This window comes from Canis lupus, chromosome 12, assembly GCF_011100685.1.
Source record: "Canis lupus familiaris isolate Mischka breed German Shepherd chromosome 12, alternate assembly UU_Cfam_GSD_1.0, whole genome shotgun sequence".
In the NCBI taxonomy this organism is placed as follows: Eukaryota; Metazoa; Chordata; class Mammalia; order Carnivora; family Canidae; genus Canis; species Canis lupus.
This window is the reverse complement of record NC_049233.1, coordinates 67,488,276-67,514,769: the sequence shown is the minus strand read 5'-3', so window position 1 is coordinate 67,514,769 and position 26,494 is coordinate 67,488,276. Positions and strand designations below refer to the sequence as shown.

The window sequence follows — 26,494 nt, the reverse complement described above, 5'->3', positions numbered from 1 at the left end:
TCTTTGGCTTCTTCCAGAACGTCTTCATTTGGCAGTTATGGGTGATACTTTGGTACATTATTATTATTTTTTTAATAAATTTTTTATTGGTGTTCTATTTGCCAACATATAGAATAACACCCAGCGCTCATCCTGTCAAGTGCCCCCCTCAGTGCCCATCACCCAGTCACCCCCACCCCCCGCCCACCTCCCCTTCCACCCTCCCTAGTTCATTTCTCAGAGTTAGGAGTCTCTCATGTTCTGTCTCCCTCCCTGATATTTCCCACTCATTTTCTCTCCTTTCCCCTTTATTCCCTTTCACTATTTTTTATATTCCCCAAATGAATGAGACCATATAATGTTTGTCCTTCTCCGATTGATTTACTTCACTCAGCATCATACCCTCCAGTTCCATCCACGTCGAAGCAAATGGTGGGTATTTGTCGTTTTTAATGGCTGAGGAATATTCCATTGTATACATAGACCACAGCTTCTTTATCCATTCATCTGTCGATGGACACCGAGGCTCCTTCCACAGTGTGGCTACTGTGGACATCGCTGCTATAAGCATCAGGGTGCAGGGGTCCCGGCATTTCACTGCATCTGTATCTTTGCGGTAAATCCCCAGCAGTGCAATTGCTGGGTCATAGGGCAGGCCTATTTTTACCTCTTTGAGGAACCTCCACACAGTTTTCCAGAGTGGCTGCACCAGGTCACATTCACCAACAGTGTAGGAGGGTTCCCCTTTCTCCACATCCTCTCCAACATTTGTGGTTTCCTGTCTTGTGAATTTTCCCCATTCTCACTGGTGTGAGGTGGGATCTCATTGTGGTTTTGATCTGTATTTCCCTGATGGCAAGTGATGTGGAGCATTTTCTCATGTGCTTGTTGGCCATGTCTATGTCTTCCTCTGTGAGATTTCTCTTCATGTCTTTTGCCCATTTCATGATTGGATTGTTTGTTTCTTTGCTGTTGAGTTTAATAAGTTCTTTATAGATTTTGGATACTAGACCTTTATCTGATACATCATTTGCAAATCTCTTCTCCCATTCTGTAGGTTGTCTTTGAGTTTTGTTGACTGTATCCTTTGCTGTGCAAAAGTTTCTTATCTTGATGAAGTCCCAATAGTTCATTTTTGCTTTTGTTTCTCTTGCCTTCGTGGATGTATCTTGCAAGAAGTTGCTGTGGCCAAGTTCAAAAAGGGTGTTGCCTGTGTTCTCCTCTAGCATTCTGATGGATTCTTGTCTCACATTTAGATGTTTCATCCATTTTGAGTTTATCTTTGTGTCTGTTGCAAGAGAGTGGTCTAGTTTCATTCTTCTGCATGTGGATGTCCAATTTTCCCAGCACCATTTATGGAAGAGACTGTCTTTTTTCCAGTGGACAGTCTTTCCTCCTTTGTCGAATATGAGTTGACCATAAAGTTGAGGGTCCACTTCTGGATTCTCTATTCTGTTCCATTCATCTATGTGTCTGTTTTTGTGCCAGTTCTTTGTTTGGTACATTATTAGGTAACCATAGTTTGGGGCCTCTTGTGGTCTAATGGGAACGAATCCAAGCAAACAAGCATCTACCTTGTTTGTACTTTGCTGTTTGCCAAGTTGCCTCTCTCAGCACCGTCTCTTTATTTGTAAAAACCATGAGTTGTTCCAGAATGATCTCCAAGGTCCAAGCAGCTGTGATAGTCTGTTATTCCAGGATCCTGCTGTAGGATTGATATTATCTATATACTATATAGTACTCTATATACTCTAGAATATAGTGTATAGAAAATCTCAGACAAATATTAAAGGCTTGATTAATGTGAGAAAGAGTTCCTGAAACTCAGCAGTCTTCTTCAGCTCATTGTGAACGTACTGATTTTAAAATTTTCTGTGTTTTCCAAGATTTCCTAAATGGGAGGAGACTTTTCTTCCCCTCCAGCAGTTAAGCTGACCTGCCTCAGAGAATCATCTTGCATTAGAAATATTTATATAGTTTTTTGTATAGGCCTCAGAATGGGTGTGTGGAACACAGATTGCTGAGTCCTTCTCAACGCTTCTAGCTCGGCTAGTCTAGGGTACGGCCTGAGAACCTGCATTTCTAACAAGTTCCTAGGTGATGCTCCCGCTGCTGTGGGACCACATGTAGGGAACCACTGGTTTATAGCATTTACTCATTTAGCTGACCCTTCCCTTGAAGTGTGGTGTACATTTAGGGTCTGTGGCCGGTATGTAGGATGAGGCCTATATATTCTGGTTCCTTTTTCCTTCCCTCCCTTCACATCCTTCCCAGTCTTAGAAATGCAAAGCTACTACAATGGGCAGCCAGCCAGATGGTGGGTGCTCAGTTTCCAATCTGTGGCCTGAAATGTGGGGTGAGGGCAACTAGAAAATACTTTATCCTTTCAGTGGTAGTTCATACTGGAAGATTTATTTGGGTAGACTAGAGCCAGCTGGCATTCCTGACCTTTCATCCAGTTAATTCTATAACAGTTCTTGTTTAACCCTGAAATACTGCATTTCATCCATCTATTTATCTATCAGTCCATCCATCCATCTAATTTATCATCACCCTAAGAAAATGGAAACTTACATGTAAATAAAAAATGGGGGCACCTGGGTGGCTCATTCCACTAAGCTACTGGCTCTTGGTTTTGGCTCAGGTCATGATCTCAGGGTTGTGAGATTAAGCCCTCCTGGGTGTCCCCCTCGGCATGGAGTGTGCTTGAGATTCTCTGCCTCTCCCTCTGCCACTTGCCCTGCTTGTTCTCTCTCTATCAAATAAATAAATAAAATCTTAAAAAAAACACACTAAGATTTAAGAGAGTCACCTGAAAAATGATGTCAAACAATATGGGAAGTAAGTTGGCTTGGTTAAAAAAAATACACACACATACATAATAAACAGCCTTTTTAATATAAAATTATTGATTATAAAAATAATTAGAAGATGTAATGAAGACTATTTACATTATAACTGAAAAATAAATTAAATGAAATATGGAAGATCTATTTAAAGAAAAACAAGGTGAACCGCTAGGTGAAAAGATGTTCGACACTACTAATCATCAGGGAAATGCAAATTAAACTGTAGCGAGATATTATCTCATACTTGTTAGAGTGGCTGGTATCAAAAAGATAATAAATAACAAGTGTTGGTGAGGGGATCCCTGGGTGGCTCAGCAGTTTAGTGCCTGCCTTTGGCCCAGGGTGTGATCCTGGAGTCCTGGGATCAAGTCTGGCGTTGGGCTCCTTGCATGGAGCCTGCTTCTCCCTCTGCCTATGTCTCTGCCTCTCTCTCTCTCTCTCTCTCTCTTTCTGTGTCTCTCATGAATAAATAACTAAAATCTTAAAAAAAAAAAAAAAACAAGTATTGGTGAGGATGTGGAGAAGAGGGAACCCTTGTGCACTGTTGGTGGGAATGTAAATTAGGGTTGCCACTGTAGAAAATAATATGGAGGTTCTCCCCAAAATTAAAAGTAGAACTACCATATGATCCAGCAATTCCACTAACTGGAAAACATGAATCTGAAAAGTTATATGGACCCCCGTATTCATTGTGGCATTATGTTCAGCAACGGAAGTTTGGATAAATGGACTACAGGATATTCATACAATGAAAAAATATCATGCAGCCATTTAAAAAGAAATTTAGTGACTTGACCTGTTCTCCAAGATATAGTATGGCGAGTTGCAGAACCGTTTGTGTGAAAAAAGGACGATGGAAACTAATATATTTATTTTTGCTTGTTTTTGCATAAACTATTTCTGAAAAGAAGCCCAAACCTCTCAGCTTGGTCTGCCATCACAACACAGCATAGACTGGGCAGCTTAAACAGCAGGTTCTTGCAGATGGTTCCGGGCACCTTACTCTGCAGCCCCACTTAGCATTCCGGCCCCATAAGGGACACGTTTTAGATGCAGGACTAGGAACATCTCTCTTTCCTTCCTCAGACTGGCTCCTGGCTTTCGAACTACTTTGATCAGTATCACTGTGACCCACAGCTGCTTCCCGGGTGTCACTGGTGTCCAGCTCACTCACAAGACTTGTAAATACACACACACACACACACACACACGCATGCACACACACACACACACCTTGCACCTTTCTCATGAAGTGGGAGAGATCCATCTTCTGCTATGTTCTACATTTTTTTATTGAAATCCTTTTTAAAAAATGATCTATCTATCATCTATCTATCTATCTATCTATCTATCTATCTATCTATCTATCTATTTATTTATTTTAGAGGGAGAAGGGGGAGAGGGAGAGCATCTCAAACAGCCTGCACCCTGAGCACAGCCCATGCGGGGCTCCATCTCACCACCCTGACCTGATCATGACCTGAGCCAAAGTGGAGAGCCCCATGCTCCACTGACTGAGCCACCCAGGTGCCCCTACATTTCTAACACAGATATAACACTCAAGGTTCTTTGCCAAAACTTTTGGTTTCCAAGAGAAACCTACAACAGTTATTTCAACTCTTTTGCACATTCTGCAAATCCTGTTTGTTTATCTTCTATGATAAGAGGGAAAGCATTTCAGTCACTTGAGTCTTTGTTGACATATTGCACTTGTTCATGAACCAGTCCTTTTAAAGCTGCTCCCACCGGCGCCCTCAGCGGGTGTGCCAGCCAAATGCACCAGGGGAAGGCCGCTCAGAGGATCAGAGCAACTTGCATCTTTCCCAGAGGACTAGGGAGGGAGGAGGAGGAGGAGGAGGAAGAGAGGGAGGAAAGGGAGGAGCCCCAAAGGCCAGGCCGCCGTCCTGTCCGCACTCAGCCTTGTGAGCCTCGGGACTGCTCAGCAACTCTACGTGTGTGCCCTCCTCAGGCAGCCAGTTGCCAAAGGCGGCCTTTCGTCCTTCTCTGCCACTTGAATGGGAAGCCCCTTCGTTCTGCTTCTGCTATCACCTCTTTAATTTGTATCCTGAACACTGGGCTCCAAATATATCAACCTCCCAATTGACTGTCCTACCACCACCTTCTCCATCTTCCCCCTCCCTCTGTCACACCCCCATTATCAGACCAATTTTCACAACACATATTTTGTTCACTACACGGGACAAAGCCTTCGGTGGCTCCTCACTGCCTTAACTCATGCTCTGTAATCACAACCTAAAATTGAAGCTTCCAAGCGCTGTGCCTCTAACCTACTTATCCTTCTTGGCCTATCTTCACAGCATTAGCTTTTCAAAATAAATTTATTTATTTATTTATTTATTTATTTATTTATTTATTTGATTTATTCATGAGAGACACAGAGAGAGAGGCAGAGACATAGGCAGAGGGAGAAGCAGGCTCCATGCAGGGAGCCCAACGTGGGACTCGATCCCGGGATCCTGGGATCACGACCAGAGCCAAAGGCAGATGCTCAACCACTGAGACCCCCAGGCCTCCCAGCATTAGCTTTTATCGAGCACTTACCATGGCCTAGACACACTGTTAAGTGTAAGAGTTATTCACCTGGAATCCCTTTCCAGGAAGCTATGTCTCATTTGACCTCACCACCGCCTTATGAGGTAGGACTGTTAACTTGAATTCAACCGTTTTGATACCAGAGAGATGTGACTTGGGTGAGGGGTCAAAGTTTTTAATTGATGAAGGTGGCATTTACAATCAGGGTGTCGATTGGAGAGCGGGCCTTTCAAGGCCGGTCAGGTAAACGTACCCATTATTTCGTGCGGGCCAGGCAGGCCCGAGGCTAGGCACAAAGCACTCCTGCTCTCAACCCTTCAGCTGCTGTGCCTCTCACTGGGGCCTCACACATGCCTGGATTTTTACATCTGGGGTTTTACTCAGGCTATTTTCTCTACCGGAACATACTTCCTACCTTGCCCCTGCCTGGCAATATTTCCTTATCCTTCACATCTTGAATCAAATATCAAATTCTTCTGGAAGCCTTCAAGGTTACCGCACCCAGGAGTAATTACTTCCTTCTTTGAGTTTTAAGGACTTTGACTGGAACACCGGGCCAGATGAGCGTCTGAGGGCTAAAGGCAGAGTCACGTGTAGGCCTTCTCAGGCAGGTGGGGGAACCTGGTGGTTCGAAGTCACCAGGTCTCCAATCCGGTCATGTGAAGGGTCACTCTGCACAATTCTGCACTTTTTTTTTGGTAACAAGCAGTGCCAGTGTCATGGTTATGAGCGATAGTTTCAGAGTTAAGACAGAGCTGGGTTGGAATCTGGCTCGGCAACTCAGGTGTGGGCAACCTTAAAAGATTGCTTATTCTCTTGGACTCTCATTTTTCTTACCTGAAGACAAAAATGAGAACAGCATTGATCTCAGACCATCGTGAGAAGTAAATGAGCTAATGAATGTTAAGGGCCTGGCTCGTGTGTGTGTGTGTGTGTGTGTGTGTGTGTGTGTGTGTCGAAGTTTCAGGATAAGGAATCACAACTTGAACTCCTGTTTGCCCCGTCACACAGAGCAGACACAAATAAATACTAAGTGAAGGACCAAATCTTATAAATATCCTTAAACGTTCTGCCAGGCTGCCCATTGCAACCAGTTGCAGTTGCCTGAGAAAGCTAAAGAGAATTGGGAGCAGCAGTTTGGAAGGGAGGTGGAGGGAATTTGGGGGTCAGGAAATAAAGGTTGTCAGAAGGACGGTAGAGGTATTTGGGGCTGACAAAAAATAGGGTTATTTGTTTCTCAGACACCTCCTCATGTCTCTCCAGGGGGAGACACCAGGGGTTTTGGCCTATGCAACTGCTGCAAGAGGTACGTTTGCTGAGCTGGGAAATGGAGAGGAGTGGGAATGAAGGTGGCCATGGTAAGTTTGAGGTGGTTTGTAGACCTGTGGGCGAGAAGTGGAGAAGACGGTGGTATTAGCGATTCCGGAGTCCTGGGCTGAGGTCAGCTGGGACACATAGATCTGGGAGTCATTAATATATGTTTTGAAAGCCACAGCAGTAGATCATGGGTTGGCAAGCTTTTTCTGTAAAGGGCCAGATAGTAAATATTTTAGGCTTTGTGGACCATACAGTCTGTTACAAGCACCGACGTCTGGCATTGCGGGATGAAAGCAGCCATAGACGGTATATGAATGAATGATCGTGACTGTGTTCCAATAAAACTTTATTTGCTAAAGCAGGTAGCAGACCAGATTTGGTCCGTGGGCTGTAGTTGGCCAACTCTTGGACTATATTATGCTACCGAGGAGGAATGTTAAAAGAGCTCAGAGGCCGGGGGTACTCTGACATTTAGTGGAGACGGGAGAAGGAGGAGGATCTAAGTGACCAAGAGAACAGCAAGCGGGAAGGTGAGATGAAAAATCACAGACTGGGGAAGCACAGACGCCAAGGAAGATGTTTGAAGAAAAAAGACAAACTGATATTGTGGTACCAGTAAACATTTTGGAACACTTTGAGGTGGGAAAAAAGTTTTTTTTTTTTTTTTTTTTTTTGGAATACTCTTTAGGGTTCTCTTCATCTTTCATTGTTTTTGAACGATTTTTACAATGTTGTAAGTTGTAGAAAACATAATAATGTGAATGACTCTTGTCTGTGGAAATGAATTGTGTTTCGTGGAATGCAACTGATGCACTGATAGAATTGGCGAAATGCAATTGTGCGGTGGATAGACTATTTTTGCCTCTATTTATAAATTCATACTAGCGTTCCTTGCTGCCTTTATATGTGGGGGTCATTGAATTCTTCTTTGAACAAGTTGTAACGTCTTATTGGTTCCCTTATGAACTCGTGAGTAAAATAAAGTTAGTGACTTGTTCATTTTATTTTTCTACGAGAGGCATGATTATACCTTTTAAAATATTTTTTCCTTAACAGAGGGCATTAAATAAAATAAGGACTGAGAACTGGCCATTGAAATTGGCAACATGGAGATCATGGTGACTTTGATAAGACCTATTTTGGAGTAGTAGCAAAAGATTAATTGGAGCAGATTGTATAAAACGACAATAATAAAGACACATGGATATAATAGATCAATGGAAAAGATTTAGAGAGCCCAGAACAAACCCACAGAGAAAGAAAAACTTTATAGGAGATGAGGTGGCAATGCAGAGAAAAGGATAGAGTATTCAATAAATGGGGCTGGGACAAATTTTTTTTTTTTAATCTGTATGGAAAAAACCCAAAACTGAATCTCAGTCTTAAACCAATCTCTTCTAGTGGATTTAAGACCTAAATGAGAAAAGCCAAAAGCTAAAACTTTTAGAAGGAAATAGAACATTTTTGTGACCTCATGGTAGTAAAGCAGAATTCTTTTAAACAAAATACAAAAGTCACAAATTATAAAGGAAACTATTTATGATTTTGACCTCATTAAAAAAATACCACTTCTGGCCATTGAAAAACACCATAAACGGGTTGAAAACACAATTTCTCACTGACAGTTAACTGACAGAGGACAGGTACCCAGAACCTACCAGCAGGTGAGGGAGGGACCTTGGAGTGGGCTCTCCCTCCTTCTCAAATCCTGTTCAAGTCCAAGTTTCTCGCCCCGACTCTTCTGCTGGAGTCTCTACCCGGAGAGTTCCTTTGCCCTTTTGGGAAACATAAAACCGTGAACAAGCCCTGCCAGTCCCTGTCACTTCTCAGGGTCATCAGGATCCATTCTTGACTCTGCCCGCGGGGACCCTGTCCTGGCCCTCAAACTGTTGGCCCCTGAGAAAGCGGCCCTTGCCCGGGGCGGGAGCGGAGTCCAGAAACCAAGGGCCCTTCAGCCCCCGAGTCCCAGGACCTGCGTGTCCCGGGCGGGGATCGGGATCGGACGTTGGGAGCCCGCCCGGCCTGGAGCCCTGGGGCGCGCGCGGGGGACCCAGAGAGGGGGGGCGGGGGACCCGGAGCCAGGCGGGGCGGAGCGCGGGGACCCGGATCGGACCTCGGAGTTGGAAGCCGCCCGGCCCCGCGCCCTGGGGCGCGCACGGGGGACCCAGAGGACGGGCCGGGGGGGGGGGGGGGTGGGGGGCGGGGCGGGGCTCGGACCTCGGGTGGGGGGGGAGCCGCCCGGCCCGGCACCCTGGGGCGCGCACGGGGGACCCAGAGGGCGGGGAGGGCCCCCGGGACGGGACGGGGACGGGAACGGGGACGGGGACCGGGACGGGGATCTGGCCTCGGAGGTTGGAAGCCGCCCGGCCCCGCGCCCTGGGGCGCGCACGGGGGACCCAGAGGGCGGGCCGGGGGGGGGGGGGGGCGGGGCGGGGCTCGGACCTCGGTGGGGGGGGAGCCGCCCGGCCCGGCACCCTGGGGCGCGCAGGGACCCAGGCGGGGGGGCCGGGGGGGCCGGGGCGGGGCGGGGCGCGGTGCCCGCGGCCGGGGCGCTGGGCAGGTCGGCGCGGCCAGCTTGGGGGCGCAGCGCACGGCGGCACCATGCGGTCCCAGAGTTTGGAGCTGATTTTTGACCGCGTGGGGCACTTCGGCAGGTAGGGAGGTGGGGGTGGGGAGGAGGACGGCGGAGGGCGGAGGGCGCCGGCCCGGCCTGTTTCTGTCCGTTTCCTGGGGTCCTCGCGCGGGGCTCGCGGTCCGGAAGCCCGGCCCCCTCCTTTCGTGGGGAAGTCGGGAGACCCGCGTCCACACCGCCGGCTCGGACCCTGGCGCCGGGACCCCCCCCGGGGGAGCAGGGCCCTGGGCTGGCTCGGGGCGCCCCCCCCCCCCCCCCGCCGGCGTGCGGGCTGCCAGCCGGGCCCGGGTCACCCGAGCCGAGGAGCGCCTGCCCCCGCGCCCGGTTCTGCCCCCGCCAGGCCGGCTCCTGTTCCACGTCCCCGACGCCTGCGGTCCCGGCAGGGGTGGCCCAGGAACCACCGTTAGTGGGGTTTTGTGGCCATTTCTAGCGCCCCTTGGGGGCCGGGTGCGCTGGCGCTGGCGCTTCACGCGCTGCCCTTGGCGCCGAGGCGTTTGCACCCACAGTGTAGCGCTCGGGGAAACTGAGGCGGGTGGGGCCAGGGACGCCGAGTTAGCCCCTTGGCACCCGCTTTCATTTGTTAAAATTCATTAAGGCATTAAAATATGTCATTCATTCATCCGTGGAGCAGCGCTCCTGGGGGTGACGCGGGACGGTTTGCTGGGCGAGGGCCAAACCCTTGGCGGGGAGCTGCAGCTGAGTCGCAGTCGTGGCCCGCCCCTCACCTCTACTAGGGTTCTGGGGATGTCGTGCCTCAGTTTCCCACCCGCAGCGCGGGAATCGCCGTCATTCCTGTCTTCCCAACCCCGCCCCCCAGGCCTGTAGGGGAGAGGCGATGTGCCGCTCTCCAAACTGGAAAGTTGCACACGTGTTGGTTGTGGTTCCGTGTCCCCCCCTGCCCCGCCCCAGAATCTTCACTCCAGCTCCTTGAGACGGGCGGTGTCCCCCGTTTCACACGCGAGAACACGGGGGCTCGTGTCTACACCACGGGTCTAACAGCCCACGCTCCCCATCCTGATGCTCCCCTGAGCACAGTTAGGGCCCAACCCCAGGACTCCCCCGGGCTCCTTGTAGAGTAACTTGTTTCAGGCTTCTTGACGCCGAAGGGCATGCAGGTGACAAGATCAGCTCTGGGGTCGGATGTCGGAGTGTCCGTCCTGGCTCTACCACGTATTAACTGGGGGTTTTGAGCATTTCGCCTACTACTTCCTCATCTGTAATCATAGTAATCCAAATATTTATTATAAGGACTCCACATGCAGCCTCTCATTACATCCTGCTTATTTATTTATTTATTTATTAAAGATTTTATTTATTTGAGAGAGAGAGTATGAGCAGGGGGAGGGGCAGAGAGAGAAGGAGAAGCAGGCTCCCCGCTGAGCAGGGAGCCTGATGATGATGATGATGATGATGAAGGTGATGATGATGATGATGCTTCAGGGCTCAATCCCAGGACTCTGGGCTCATGGCCTGAGTGAAGCCAAATGCTTAACCCACTGAGCCACCCAGGCACCCTTCCTTACACCCTTAGAGTAACCCGAGGCGCCCTTCCTTACACCCTTAGAGTAACCCTATGAGGTAAGAGGCACTAACACCATTCTTTCCCTCTGTATTTTAGGGATTAATTAAGCTCATTGTATCTGTTGGTGTTTGGCTAACAAAGAGATCCCTCAGTTGGAAGTGTGTCCCTCTCCAGTAACTCTTCAGGGTAGGTTGTGTCCCATTGGGTCATCCAGGGACCCAGGGGGGTGGGCAGCTCTGCCATCCACAGCACGAGGCTCTCTCTCTGTGCTTGGGGCATCTGCTCCCACTGTCCTCATCCACACTGTCAAATGTAGCTCTCCATGGCGGGTTTGGGGAGATCACTCTTAGCTGGCCACAAGAATGTACGCAGACGTCTTAACTTTCAAGTAAGTTCTCAGTAAATTGTGGCTATTACTGTTACCCAAGCCCCGGCCTGGTGGGAACAGTTGGCTTGTAAAAGCAGCATGTAGCAAGGCAAGGGTAACAAGCCGGTGCTTGTAGAAGAAGGTGAAAACAGTGTGACCATAGCTCTGGTCCCCCCCATCCCTGAGTTTCTCTGACATTTGCTCTAAATGTGCTCTTTATTATTTATAAATAGAAAGGGGGGTTATCGTGTTTTGTTATTTCACCTTCTTTTAAGGAGACCTAGTGAAAGTGTTAAGCAGAGAACTCTAATCATCTATCATTTCCCATTAGTCATTTCTAGAGTGAGGAAGCACTATCCTAATTACCTTTGAGAGAGGAAAGCAGAACACCTAAGAATTAAGAATTAATTAATTAATTAAGAATTAAAAAGCCATTCCAGGTCTTGTCCTGCAGCCATCCTGAAGGTCCATCAATTTCATAGCTTACGGTCCCGGTGAGGGAATCGAGGAAACACACCCAGGCATCTATGCTGGGATAACCTAAGAACTTGGATCCCTGGGTTGTCTTGGTTTAAAGGCAGAAATGATTTAAAATATCCAGGTTGGAATGTGGAGTCATAGCTGATTTACACCTATGGACACAGGTGGTTTTGTTTTGCTTTTCTTCTTTTTTTTTTCTCATTATATGAAGCTGTTTTGGTTTTTCTTTTTTGACTTCACCTTATGAACATCATAATAGCACTTCTCTGCACTTACACTGTGCCATAGTGCGCTACATGTATTAAGTCTTCCCACAACAACCCACTTCTCAGATAAGGAAACTGAGGCACAGAAGGTTTAGGGATCTTGCCCAAGGTCTCAGGTGGTAAGTAATAGACACAAGACTCAAACCTTGGCAGTCTGGCTCTGGAGTCCACACTCTTAACCACTGTGGGATGCCACCAGTCATGCTTCTTTATACAGAACGATGTAAGTCTAGGGCTAAAAGTAATCTCTTCATCTGTCACCGAAATTACAAGGGGCCATTTTCTGGGTGTTCTGGTCGTTTTTGCTTTTCTTCGCTTCTGGGGTTTCTGCCTATTGTATTTGTATGATTCTTTTTCCATTAGTGTCTCTCTTGCTGTGAACACAGAGATGTATCTTTTTTTAAGTCATTAAGAGGTATTGTAATTTTTTAAAAATATTTTATTTATTTATTCATGAGAGACACACAGAGAGAGAGAGGCAGAGACATAGGCAGAGGGAGAAGCAGGCTCCATGCAGGGAGCCCGATGCAGGACTCAATCCCGGGTCTCCAGGATCATGCCCTGGGCTGAAGGCAGGCGCTAAACCACTGAGCCACCCAGGGATCCCTGAGATGTGTTGTATCTATAATTATGACCCCGCGTGGGGCCTTCTATTGGGCACACAGGTGACAACTGATGGACAATAGTCTTGGTAAGGGAGAGAGTGATATGTCCCAATGCTAGATGCCTGGGGAAGTAGGGTCTTGTTTTTCTTTTTTTTTTTCAAGAAGTTATCCTTGCAACAGGGAAAGGGAAGTTTGAATTGAAAGGATACTCCGGACCTTTCTGGCACATAGAAAGCATATTTATGTGAACTAGCATGGGTTGTTTGGAGGCTGACGGGTGATTTATTATTCCTGGAGTATGAAGTATGAGGGTGAGAGGTAAGCTGTCACAATCATCCCCAAAGATATTTTTATATGGTATGCTAAGGAGTTCAGGTATTAGGAAGGTCACTTTGCAGAATGGAAGGTGCGTCGGAAGGGCAGGAGTTTGGGCAAAGTCCAGAGGAGACCTAGGTAAGAGCCCAGGTGGGAGATAAGGAGGGTCTGGACCGAGGCAGGGGGAATGTGGGCTGGGGGGACTGGACAGTTTTAGCAGGTGGAACTGATGGGACCTCCTGGTTATGAAGGCGAGGTGGCCAGGATCTGTCTGCCTTCCACCCCATGCCCCGTGTTTCTGGCTTGTGTAGCCAGTGGTGTCAGAAACTCAGAAACAGTTTCACTCCAGGTGGGGCAGGCCCAGGGCTTGGATCAATTTGAGCATCTACTGAGTTCCTTGTGCGAATTCCAGGTGGAGATATTTAATAGGCAGCTGGATAAATAATGTATTGCTCAGCAAGACGTCTCCTTGTCAGTATGGATTGGGAGGCCATTCAGGGCTGAGATCCAGCTGGTAGGCACCGGGTGGCGGACTGGGTGTGACCTGGTACCCCGTCCAATCATGCCTCAGCAGGGCTTTGGGGAATGCTTTTCCCTCTCTCTGGGGCTTGCAGATATAAAATGTTTAAATTGATATATTGCCCGTATACAGAAAAGTGCGCACCGTAATCTACAGTCTGATGAGTCAGCATAAAGTGAACACTGCCCTGTTACCACTGCGGGACCACCCCTCGCACGCCCTCTCCCAAGCACCGTCCCCTCTCCCACTTACTACTGTCCTCCCATCTACTGCCATAGATTAGTTTTGCCTGACTCTAAACTTTATATAAACGGAGTAAAAAGATCCTGTACTTTTGGTCTGGCTTCTTTTGTTCAACATCATATATGGGAGATTCACACATATGGCATGTCACGGTACTTTTGTCGATCTTCACTGGCACAGTATGTCACGGCACTTACTCATTTGCTGTTAATGGACGGTTAGATGGCCTCCAGGTTGGGCTTATCATGCGTAGTCTTTCTTGTCTACGTCTTTTAAGGTACTTGTGTACACATTTTGTTGGGTACGTACCCAAGGAGAGGAATCACTCTGTGGCCGAGCGTGGCCGTGGTCACTTGCCAAACAGATCTGCAGAAATGGTTGTGACAAATTATACCCTCACAAGCTGTTTATGAGAGTTCCAGTTTCTGCACAACAATTACTAAATATTTTGAATGTCAAACGTGGTATCAACAGATTGTTCAGCCAGAGGATTCGATTTCCTGGGGGTAGTGCTTCTCATCCATATCAGAATCTCTTAGGAAGCTTTTTTTTTTCTTTTTTTTTTTTTTATTTGTTTATTCATAGACACAGAGAGAGAGAGGCAGAGACACAGGCAGAGGGAGAAGCAGGCTCCATGCAGGGAGCCCGATGTGGGACTCGATCCCGGGTCTCCAGAATCACACCCCAGGCTGCAGGCGGCGCCAAACCGCTGCGCCAAACCGCTGCGCCACCGGGGCTGCCCCTCTTAGGAAGCTTTTTAAGCTTGTATTGAGTTCTGGATCCTACCTCAGACCTCCTGAGCCACGATCACTAGGGGTGGGACAGAGAAGACAAATCCTGGCTTCGGAGGCCTGGCAGAGTGGGTGCTGGTGTGTGTGTGTGTGTGTGTGTGTGTGTGTGTGTAGGTAGGTAGGCAGGTAGTTCTAGTGTTGACTGTGGGGTTCGGACTGGCTGGGGAAGGAACTAAAGCCAGGAAAGTGGCAATGAACTAGAGAAGCAGGTGGGATCCAAAGACTGGGCACCTGGTTGGTGCTGGGGATGGGGTCAGTGGGAAGGACTGGGGGGGCTGGGAGGGTGGGGAGGTATGGTCAGCAGAGTGTGAACTTTTTAATGGTGCAGCCATTCCAGGGGCTGAAACTATTTAGGTGGCAGCCCATACACTAAAGCGCATGATCCGACCCGCGGTGACCGGGACAGTGCTGAGCAGGTGTTTAGGTACAGCACAGCAGCAGGTGTAAACCGGTGAGGGAAACGGGGAACCTCTGCTGTGCAACAACAGGCCGGTCGAGAATCTGGCCTGACAGCAGCAGAAAGGCTCGAAGTCTCTAATCGGGCCCTTCTAGCTTGTGGTCACCCTTCTGGGCTGGGAAATGCTTCCTGAGACCTTGCCAGGCGGGAGGAGACACCTGAATTCGCACACCTGCCGCCGGGGGCAGGTGACCCGCAGGCCTGCCAGGAGCTGCCAGGAGGCCTAGTGTGTGCAGGCGAGGGCAGGGCCTCAGCCCGTGGCTCCACCGGGGCGTCCGGCGGCCTGTGCTGCGGGGCCAGTGGCCTGCGGGGGCGAGGGTTCGAGCACCACCCTGTCCAGCTGTGATCTCAGCCTCTGGGGGGGCTTTCGAGTCACAGCGGAGCAGGCTTGTCTTCCCAGCCCGCCGCTCCTGCGCAGCCCCTCCGTGTGCGGTGGACGCAGGCAGATTTCGGACAGCTGTTCCGGGGGGCACCCTTCCTGGAAGAACACTTGGCTCACCGTGACCCCAAGGACGCACGCCTCGGGGCTCTAGGCTTTCCTCTGGGTTGCCCATCCCCCAGAGCCCCTGAGGATGGTGTTTGTGTGTTCTCTCTCCCCTTCTGTTGCTAGAAGAAGGCCACTCGGTTCTCGCTGTGCCTTTAGCTGTGCGTCTTTCTTTTCTGGACCGGCTGCTGGGCCAGTGCCAGGAACAGGGCGCAGTTTTGAACCCGTGGCCAGCTCGGTGTGGGGTGTCCTGAGAGCCGCAGCACGTCAAATTGAGTCCATTTCACTTCTTTATCTACAAGGGGTTCTTTTTAAATTTTATTTATTTATTTATAGAGACAGGGGCAGAGAGAGAGAGAGACGGAGAGACAGGCAGAGGGAGGAGCAGACCCCGTGCAGGGAGCCCGACGCAGGACTCGATCCCAGGACCCTGGGATCACGCCCTGGGCTGCAGGCGGCACTAACTGCTGCACCACCGGGGCTGCCCTCTCGAGGGGTTCTATGAGACATGAGGACTGGTGGCCACGTACCGTCCTGGCAGTCATCCCGGAGGACTCGGGGAGCTTGCCACTCGGTCACTTCACACCACCACTCATGTGACGTCACTTAGCATTGCACACCTGCGATAGTCTCCAAGGTGGGGGTGTGTCCACCCCTGTGGTGGCAAAGGCGATCTTTGGGAGTACCATGCAAACACCTGTTTTACGTATGAATGTATGCACAATGTATGCACATAAGTACATGTATATGCGAGTTCTTATTTCAGTACGCACAGTATGTTAATTCATTATATAAAGATATGTCCATCTTATACATCTGTGCACGCACACATTCTTTTTTTTTTGCTGATGGCGTACTCAGTCTAAAAATTTTTTTTCAAAAATTTTTATACACAGATCTCTCTCTCTCTCTCTCTCTTTTTTTAAGATTCGATTTATTTATTCGTGAGAGACACAGAGAGAGAGGCAGAGACACAGGCAGAGGGAGAAGCAGGCTCCCTGCAGGGAGCCCGATGTGGGACTCGATCCCAGGACCCCGGGATTGAGCTGAAGGCAGCCGCTCAACCGCTGAGCCCCCAGGGGACCCTCTAACTGGTCTCTTGAGCACCTGTCTTTACCAGAGGCACCGAGTTTATGCATTAACCTCAGGCCTGTGGATTCCAACCCCGAGGGATTCTGTGACATTCTGTATACACTGCACGACACCCCATGCTACGAGCCACAGGAGACACGGAATTGATTGCATCACAGTTTCTGCCTCCGTGGGACCTTGGTTTCAGCCTTTCAGGGGCCTTTGTTGTTGTCATTGATTGGGTAGAGAAATAGAAAATGTTCAGCTGGTGTTCTTTAAAAAAAAAAATCAACATAAATAGCAGAACAGGACTTCAGCTGTGTATGGGGTCAGAGAGGAGGAAGAGAGAAATGGGAGAGGAAATGAGTAAAAGGGTGGGGGGGGGCAGGGAAGCAAATAGGGAGAGCCCGGAGAAGCAGGCAGTGGAGGGGAAGGAGGAGCCGGATGGAGAGGTATTTCGTGTAGGGGGACTGAGGGGGGGAACAGTAGGGAACAGTAGGCCTCCAGTTCTCACAATGTGACCTGCGCCGTCTCTGGGCGTGCAAGGCCCAGGCCGCTGGCATTAGTGACACAGAGGCCTTGGGTGGCGTCTTTACTCTCCTGTCCATGAAGAAATGCTAGAGTTTTCCAGAGGCCAGCTGACGTAGAATACGTATGAGACTGAATGCAGACACTGACAGGAGTAATTCACTCTCTCCAATAATCTAATTTCATACGCCTATTGGCCATTTGTATATTTTCCTTGGAAAAGTATCTATTCAAGTCACAGGTACATTTTTTAAAATCAGGATTTTTAAAAATGCATTTAAAAATAATGCATTCCTTTTTTTTTTTTTAGACGTTAGCTCCCTATCCGATCTATGGCTGCAGACCTTTACCTGATAGAGCGATGTGCTTGTTATTTGTCGAGAGTCTGGTATTTAGTATTTCTTAGTATTTCTGCTTGGAGGGTGTGCTATAATTTTCCACTGACCTTCATCTCAGGGCACGGTGCTACTCAGAGACACCCTAAGGGATCTCCTGTATTGCAGATGTGTTCTTCCTTCCCAGCATCGTGGAGTCCACTTCCCCCTCGTAGTCAGGATCGGCCACACCGGCCAACGCTGTAACTCCCCTCTTTGCCTTTTGATTCTGGGGCTGAGGGCCAGGCAGCAGTCTTTATTTCCAGTTCAGTGGGATCATTGTTGTGTCTCCTGGTGGAAACATTCTTCTCCTCTCCGGAACTAAGGTCTGTAGGCTAGCAGCGCATAAAGGTGTGGGAACAGGAAGCAAAAATGTTGTTAATGGATCCCTAGGTATAACACTGAGCCATACGACTCCCATTTCCACCCCTTGATTCCTGGACTCATGAGTGTGGACTGTGAGGGAAATAGCACCCTACATTGGACCCTGATTCAGAGCATACACAGCTTTCTAGAGAATCTCGTCCTAGCCCTGCATAATGCTGCCACCTACCTGGCTTTCTAATTGAGTCTTCAAACGGCTATTCCACTATTTTAGCAAACCAGCCGCTTCAGGATAGTGGGGAACATGGTAAGATCAGTAAGTTACATAAGCATGGGCCCACTGCCGTATTTCTTTTGCTGTGAGGGGAGTTTCTTCAACAGAAGCAATGCTATGTGGAATACCCAATGGTGGATAAAACATTCTGTAAATACGGTAGTTTTGCAGAAGCATTGTGCAGGGAAGGCAAATCTATATCCAGAGTGTCTATTCTAGTAAGGACCAAGTGCTGCCCAAATGGTTCTGTGCAATACGCAGATATTTACCCCAAGGGTGGTACCATACTGGGGCTCAGTGTTGGTCTCTGCCGCTGGCAGATTGGGTACTCAGTGGTGTCTGTAGCCAGATCAGCCCACCCAGATGCTGAGCCCGTGCATAACCTCTGTCCCTGCCACCATGACCACTTTGTTCATTAGCCCAATGGGCAATGACAAGATGACTTGGGAAAGAAGCCAGCTAGTATCCATAAACAGATCATCCTATCCACTTGATTATTAAAATCCTCCTCGCCTGGGGTCACTCTTTGCTGAGCACTCACATAGGACACAAGTGTCTTCAAATTTTTTGCCTATTCCTAGAGGTCTTTCCACATACCTCTTCTTCAAATTTCTTTGAGACCAATTTTCTGATCATGCGCCTTCCAAGTCCTTGACCATCCAGCTAAACCATTGGTTACAGCTTATGTGTTGATATCCGATCACATGTTTGGCCATTTCTCCTTCCAAGTGAAGAGTACAGCTAGGTACATTTCTCCAAGTCCTGTTCACTGGGAGGATTTCCCTTCAGGACTGTCCTTCAGACATAGCCCAGAGGCTGTAGTGCTTCGGCTGTCCACTTTCAGGTGGTGCCTGCATATTGCGTGGAAGCATCTGTAAAATCAGGCCCGAGTGTTTTGCTCTGTTCAGATGACTATAGGGAACTCCCATGAGGCCATCAATGCAAGCTGGGAGAAGGCAGTGTTTAAAGACCTGAAACTATAAAATTCACGGTAGAAAACAGAGGAAAGCTTCCTAACACTGATCTTGGCACTGATTTCGTAGGTATGACATCAAAAGTACAGGCAGCAAAAATAAAAAATAAACCAGTGGGATTATATCAAACCAAAAAGGTTTTTCACAGCAAAGGCAACAATCAACAGAGTAAAAAGTCAACCTACAAAGTAGGAGAAAATATTTGTAAACCATATATCTGATAGGGAGCTAATCTCTAAGAAAATAAGGAATGGATACAACTCAAAACCAATAAATTAATAACCTGATTAAAAAATGAGCCTATGGGGGCACCTGGGTGGCTCAGTGGTTGAGTGTCTGCCTTTGGCTCAGGGCGTGATCCTGGGGTCCCGGGGTCAAGTCCCACATCGGGCTCTCCACAGGGAGCCTGCTTCTCCCTCTGCCTGTGTCTCTGCCTCTCTCTCTGTGTCTGTCATGAATAAATAAATGAAATCTTAAAAAAATAAAAATAAATGAAATCTTAAAAAAAAGGGGGGGCCTATGACTTGAATAGACACTTCTCCAAGGAAAATACACAAATGGTCAATTGGTGTATGAAAAAATGCCTTTGTCATTAATCATCAGGGAAATGCAAATTAAAAGCACAATAAGATATCACCTTACACCTGTTAGGGTGGGTGTTATTTAAAAAACAACAACAACAAAGGACAACACATGTTGGCGAGGATATGGAGAAATTGGAACACTTGTATGCTGCTGATGGGAACACAAACTGGCCCAGCCGCTATGGAAAACAGTATGGAAAACAAAAAATTAAAAATAGAGCCACCATATGATCCAGCAATCCTACTTCTGGGTATATATTTAAAGGAACCGAAAATAGGATCTGGAAAAGATATTAGCATTTCCATGGTTATGGGTATTCCGTGTAGAGCCCTATTCGCAATAGCTAAGATGTGGAAACAACGGGAGTGTGTATCCACAAATGAATGGATGAATGAAGTGTGGTATGTACCTACAATGGAATATGATTCAGCCTTAAAAAAAAAAAAAAGAAGAAGGAATTCTGCAATATGCAGCACCTTTTGCTAAATAATATAGGCCAGACACCAAAAGATAAGTATTATGTGATTCCATTTACAGAGGTATCTAAAACAGTAAAATTCAAAAAAAAAAAAAAAAACCACCCTGGAATGGTGGTCACCAGGGGCTGGAGGGGAGAGAGGGAAATGGGAATTTATTAATCAACAGACATAAAGTTTCAGTTAAGTAAGATGAATAAGCTCTAGAAATCGGCTGTACAATACTGTACGTAGAGTCAATAATAATGTACACTTGTGATTTGTGAACAGGATAGATAGAATGCTGAGTGTTCTTACGACAATTTTTTTTTTAAAAAGCCCACTTTAATCAGAAAAAAAAATAAAAAGAAGGCAGTATAGTGGGAATGTGGACTGTAAACAGTTGGGCCACTTCTCTCGTTTCTTGTGCCTTCAGGATCTGCTCACCCAGTCGTCTATTGTCTGCCTCCATTTGATGATGGAGTGTTGCTGTGGATGCTCAACTTTGTGGCTTAGTGGGTCAGGTAACACCCACTGGTAACACCCAGTTGATGTTGGGCAGCTCAGGTCGTGTGGTAACTCAGTGGCCCACCGTCAGGTTTTCAATTTATGCTAAGACCCAATAGTGCACCAAGAGCTGTTTCTGAAATGGAAAGCAAATATCTGCAGAGGATGGCAGGGCCTTCCTCCAAAATCCTAGGTGCCTGTGCTAGGGTCCACCTATAAGAGCCTGTCAGAAGCTCCAAAAGGCATCCATCCCTATGCCACTGACAGTTCAAGCACCGTCGGATCTGCCCAAGTGACAGAGCAGCTTCTACAGCGGCCTGCACCTGTTGCAGAGCCTTCTCTCGTTCTGGGCTTCACTCGAAACTAGCAGCTTAGTGGGTCACTCAGTAGCTGGGCCAGAGTCACATTCAAACGAAGAATATACGCTGCCTTCCAAACTCAAAGAGGTCAATTAGGCATTGTCATTCAGCCACTCACAGAATGAGGTTCTGTTTGATTTTCAGCAATTTCAAGCCTGTGGTTAAAAGAGATAAGGCTCCACTTCAGAACAGACCTAGTTATCAGGTGGTTTAGGCAGTGCTTGGGCTGGGAATTCTTCTTTCTTTCACTTGTTCTTGCAGGGAAGGGACGTTAGGAGCCACCAACCAATGCCATGACAATCTTTGGTTCTCAAAGCATGTTTGAAAGTATCATATACAGAGTCACTGAACCTTTTGCTTCTTATAAGGGGTTGATTAGGAGTACTCAGTGCAGATATTTTGTGTATTTCTTTTTTTTCCTTTTTTTTTTTTTTTTTTTTTTAAGAGAGAGAGAGGGGAGGAGGGGCAGAGGGAGAGAGAGAATCTGAAGCAGGCTCCATGCCCAGTGGATCTCACAACCCTGAGATCATGACCTGAGCCAAAATCAAGGGTCAGACTGTTGACCAACTGAGCCACCCAAGTGTCCCAATTTTGTGTATTTCTATAAACAGTTTGCAATGTGGATGGTCAGTGCTCCCTTTATGTTAGAAATAGAGTCATCAATGTTGTTTTTTTTTTTTAAGATTTTATTTATTTATTCATGAGAGACACAGAGAAAGAGGCAGAGACACAGGCAGAGGGAGAAGCAGGCTCCATGCAGGGAGCCTGATGTGGGACTCGATCCCCGGTCTCCAGGATCACACCCTGGGCCAAAGGCAGTGCTAGACCGCTGAGCCACCCGGACTGCCCGATGTTTTTAAATCTGAGCAGGTTAGACGACCAATTCCAGAAACCCCAGAACCAATTCAGAAAGCTCATTCTTAAAGTTCTGTTCCTGTAAAACAACCTTCAGTATCAAATTCTGCATTTCTCAAGGTCCCCCAGAGAAACAGGACAAATAGGATATAGATAGATCAGGATTTATTATAAGAATTGGCTCGCACAGTTGTGGAGGCAGACAAGTCCCACAATGGGCTGTGTGCAGGCTGGAGATCCAGGAAAGCCCAGGTCTGAAGGCCTAAAAATTGGGGGGCTGATGATGTAACTTTTGGTCTAGCTGCCGGCAGGCCGGGTCCAAGGACCCAGAAGGAGACCCACAGGACCAGCCAAGGGAGTCTCTGGCGGTGCACAGGCTAGAAATCAAACTTGAGCCAGCAGGAGTTGAAAACAGAGCTCAGGGATCCCTGGGTGGCGCAGCGGTTTGGCGCCTGCCTTTGGCCCAGGGCGCGATCCCGGAAACCCGGGATCGAGTCCCACATCGGGCTCCCGGTGCGTGGAGCCTGCTTCTCCCTCTGCCTGTGTCTCTGCCTCTCTCTCTGTGACTATCATAAATAAAAAAAAAAAAAAAAAAAAAAAAGAAAACAGAGCTCATTGAAAGTAGATAGAATATAGGTACAGACAGTACTTTTGGGAGACTCAGAAAGGAAAGGAGGAAATCTTGTCTTTGTTCAGGGCCTGGGGTTTTTTACTGAGGATCATGGTCCAGTGTATGTTTCTACCCAGGCATCCAGGAACCATTAGAACAAAGACGAAGGCCCAAGTGTTATTCCTTTTTTTTTTTTTTTTTCCAAGTGTTATTCCTTGGGAGGTGGGGCTTGGCATCGAGATGGCTAGTGCTGGTGACCTGGAAGATGCATATGGTAACTCCATCTGGCCATTCTCACCTGATTCTTCCTTAGATATGATCTATTCTAACGAAATCATTAATTCTGTGTCCCTCACAAGGAGGACATACACTGTTTGCATTCTGAGGCATGTGTGAGGTGGGCCTACAGGCCCTAGCGGGATTAGAAGCAGGAAAAGGAGCAAGAAGTAGGTTTTTATGGAGTCCTTCCATTTCCCTGTCTCAGTCTGAGTCCAAAAGCCTGAGAATGAGGTCTGTTGGTGTCCAAGGGGAGGAGAAGATGGAGGTCTCAGCTCCAGTAGAAAGGTCACATTTGCCCTTCCACCCCCTGTTGTTCTAGTCCGGCCCTTGGTGGATTGGATGAGGCCCCCCACTGGTGAGAGCAATCTTCTTTCTTTCATCTGCCCATTCAAATGTTAATCACATCCAGAGACAACCTTATAGACACATCCAAAAATAATGGTCACCAGCTAGCTGGGCGTTCCTTAGCCCAGTCATGTTGACACATAAAATTAAACCTCAGCTTATAGACTTGTATATTTATTTCATACTTTGGGATATACCATGTTATTTATTTTGTTGCTTAGATTGTTTCAGCCTTGCCTGTTGGGAGCTTTTTCAAATTGGTTCCTGTATCCCTTTGACATGCCCCAAACTTTTGTATTTTGAGTGTTTCTTTACTTCCTGGTACCATAAGATGCTTTAGGCCTAGGTTTTATTTTCCCTGTCCTGGTCTTAAATCAACCACTTTTCCTGGTTCCTTTTACTGGAGAATGGTTTTTAGAAAACAAGATCTGGGCACTGGGTGTGTGTTGCTACTGGGATGTTGATGCAGGTTGGCCAGGTTCGAGGACCCTGAAGGTGTCCCACAGGACCAGCCAGGAGGGTCCTTGGCTTCGCACAAGATAGAAATAAAACAAACAAACAAACAAACAAACAAACAAAAAACAAAAAAGATAGAAATTAAATGTGAGCCAAGAAGTGAGAGCAGAGTTTATTGAAGACAGAGCAGATACAGACAGAGCTTCTGGGAGTCTCGGAAAGGAAAGTTTCATCTTTGCTTGGAGTCTGGGGTTTTTATTGGGATGGTGGTCTGGTGCACATGTCTTCTCAGGCACCCAGAAACAAAGATGAGTGTTTAAGTGCTCTCCACAAGTCACTTATGCCCTGGAGCCAGAGGTCTTGGTGAGTTAGTGGTCTTGGAAAACGTTCGTGATGACCCCACCAGGTCACTCCTTGGATGTTATCTACTGTGACGGAAGACTCCAAAGAAATAACATTAACTCCTTGGCCTTTATAAGGAGGACATACATTATCTGATCTATAAGGCACGTGTAAGGAAAGGATGTATGTCCTAGCAAGAATAGAAGCAGAAAAAGGTGCAAAAAAAGCAGTATTTCATGTGGTCCCTTTAGTTCCCCTATTGCAATGTCATTACGTGTGGGTCCTCCTAACAGACAGAGCTATGTATGTATACTAATATATATATATATATATATATATATATATATATATATATATATATGTATATATACAGAACGGTGAGGTCTGGGAGCTCACAAGTTGTCACAGATATATCACAAGTATATATACATATAGATATGTATGGCAACATATCTATAATTATTTCTGTATTTATCCATCTGTATATATATTATGCTAAATGTGATGAACAACCTTCATATTTATTTAGAGTCTTTTTTAGCCCATATGCCAGAATTAATAACTTGCTTTTCTTCTCTTTGCAGATTTCAGATAGTCCTCTATTTAATATGTGCCTTCCAGAACATCTCTTGTGGTATCCACTACTTGGCTTCTGTGTTCATGACAGTGTCCCCCTACCATACCTGCAGGCCTCCAGGCAACGTGAGTCGAGTTCTTTCCCACAATATCTCTAGTTGGAGGTTGGAGGACATCTGGATCCTGTTTTTCACAGGCCATGAAGATCGGATTGTAGTACAGCTACAGAACGGTGAGGTCTGGGAGCTCACAAGTTGTCACAGATTCCGGAGGGATGAGAAGTCTGGTTTGAACTCTGATTATAATGGTCCTAAGAGTAGCTTTCCTTGTGTGGATGGCTACGTCTATGACAAGAGCAAGTGGGACAGCACCGTGGTGACTCAGTGGGATCTGGTCTGTAACCGAGAATGGTTCGCAAAGGTGATCCAGCCCGTATTTATGTTGGGAGTCCTGCTGGGAGCGATGATTTTTGGCTACCTTTCTGACAGGTAAAATGAAATATTGCATCAGTGTAGGGTTCTTCCTATTTGGTTTTCTTAGAGGTCAGGAAATTATGTTCAAAACTTTAGTAATTTTCATACCTCCTATCTAAATACCTACCTCTTTGCTGATCTACTATTTAGGGACACACAAAAACCGTAGTGGTTAAAGCTTAGATTCTGAAGATAATCTACCTGGGTTCAGATCCTGGTGCTACCACTTATTAGCCATGAGCCCTGGGCAAATTGCATAACTTGTGTTTCATAAAGTGAGAGTCAGCAGAAGCGATAGGCAACAAAAGCAGGCCTTCTGAACAAAGACTTCAAATACTGGAATTGTCAGGCATCTAAGTAATAAATTCACTATGTTTATTGCTCTTAAAGGAATAGAAGACAAGCTTGAAATTATTTATAAAAATCTGGAAATTGTATTTTATTAAAGAGATAAACTTAATTAATTAATTAATTAATTAATTCAGTTACTTATTTAAAGTAAGCTGTTCTCCCAACATGACACTAGAATTCATAACCTTTCAAGATCAAGAGTCACATGCTCCACCAACTGAGCCAGGCAGGTGATCCTGGTAATTGTATTTTATTTATTTATTTATTTATTTATTTATTTATTTATTTATTTATTTAATTCTATTTTTAAATGATATAAAATTGAAGAATAACTGTGTAGAACATCTAGAAATAAAAACCAAAATAAGTGACTGACAAATCCTGGATATTTTAAACAACATATTATATACAAGAAAAGAAAGAATGAATAAAATGAATGAGAGTTCAGAAAAAATTATCAATAATAAACATCAGAGAGACAGATAGAAAATATGAGAGTTTAAAATTCATGAAAGCAGAGGAATAAGGTCTGAAATATACTTAGGTATTAGGAACTAACCAATGGAATTTACCACACTAACAGATTAGAGGACAAAACTCATATTATCAACTCAATAAATATAGAAAAAACATTTGATAAATTTCAAAATCCATTCATGACATAACTAAAAGTAGAATGTCCTTAACCTGATGATAGGTAGATCTTCTACAGAAAGATCTGTCATGAACATCTTCACTGTGAAATGTTAAAAGCTTTTCCTCTGGAATCAGGAACATATAAGGACATATGAACTACTGCTTCTGCTTTGTTTTGTATTGGAGATTCTAGTACTGTAAAGCAAAACAGGGAAAGAAAAGAGAGGGAGAAGCAGAGGAAAGAAAGAAGCAGAAAGAAAGAAAGAAGAAAAGTCATTATTTTTAGCCATTATAATTCTGTATGAAGAAAATACAGCAGATGAATTATTTGACCTAAGGAACATTTAATGAGGTTACTGGACATGTTATCAATACATATACATTAATTATGTTTCTATCTACTAGTAACTAATATAAAAAATTTTAAAATGCCACTGCAGAGCCCAGAAATAAAGTCACATTTATATGGTTAATTAATCTATAACAAAGGAGGCAAGAATATATGATGAAGAAAAGACAATCTCTCCAATAAATAGTGCTGGGAAAACTGGACAGCTACATGCAATAGAATGGAACCAGGCCATTTTTTTACATCACACAAAAATAAACGGGATGAATAAAAACCTAAATATGAGACCTGAAACCACAAAACTCATAGAAGAAAACATAAGCAATAATCTCTTTGACATTGGCCTTAGCAACATTTTTCTAGAAATGTCCCCTCAGGCAAGGGAAACAAA

General features: G+C 46.3%; 1 protein-coding gene and 1 long non-coding RNA gene across 9 annotated transcripts in view; one reads left to right on the top strand and one right to left on the bottom strand.

Annotated features, from left to right (window-relative positions):
* SLC22A16 (solute carrier family 22 member 16) overlaps positions 1-26,494 on the top strand; it is a 57,127-nt gene that overhangs the window by 6,891 nt on the left and 23,742 nt on the right. For 2 of the 8 annotated variants that reach the window (XM_038554936.1, XM_038554938.1), the window contains 3 exons: positions 6,645-6,687; positions 7,061-7,337; positions 24,303-24,782. In XM_038554936.1, the coding sequence (XP_038410864.1) occupies positions 24,379-24,782 (404 nt within the window). In that variant the 5' untranslated portion in view covers positions 6,645-6,687; positions 7,061-7,337; positions 24,303-24,378. Of the gene's footprint in view, positions 1-6,644; positions 6,688-6,716; positions 6,740-7,057; positions 7,338-9,227; positions 9,353-10,948; positions 11,039-24,302; positions 24,783-26,494 lie in introns of those variants that run through there. The other 6 variants (XM_038554939.1, XM_038554935.1, XM_038554934.1 and 3 more) reach the window with 6 other exon arrangements.
* On the bottom strand, positions 5,541-8,749 carry LOC111098394. The gene is made up of 2 exons (XR_005368136.1): positions 8,357-8,749; positions 5,541-6,218 (listed from the first exon to the last, which is right to left on the bottom strand). It is a non-coding gene; the product is annotated as an uncharacterized LOC111098394 (long non-coding RNA).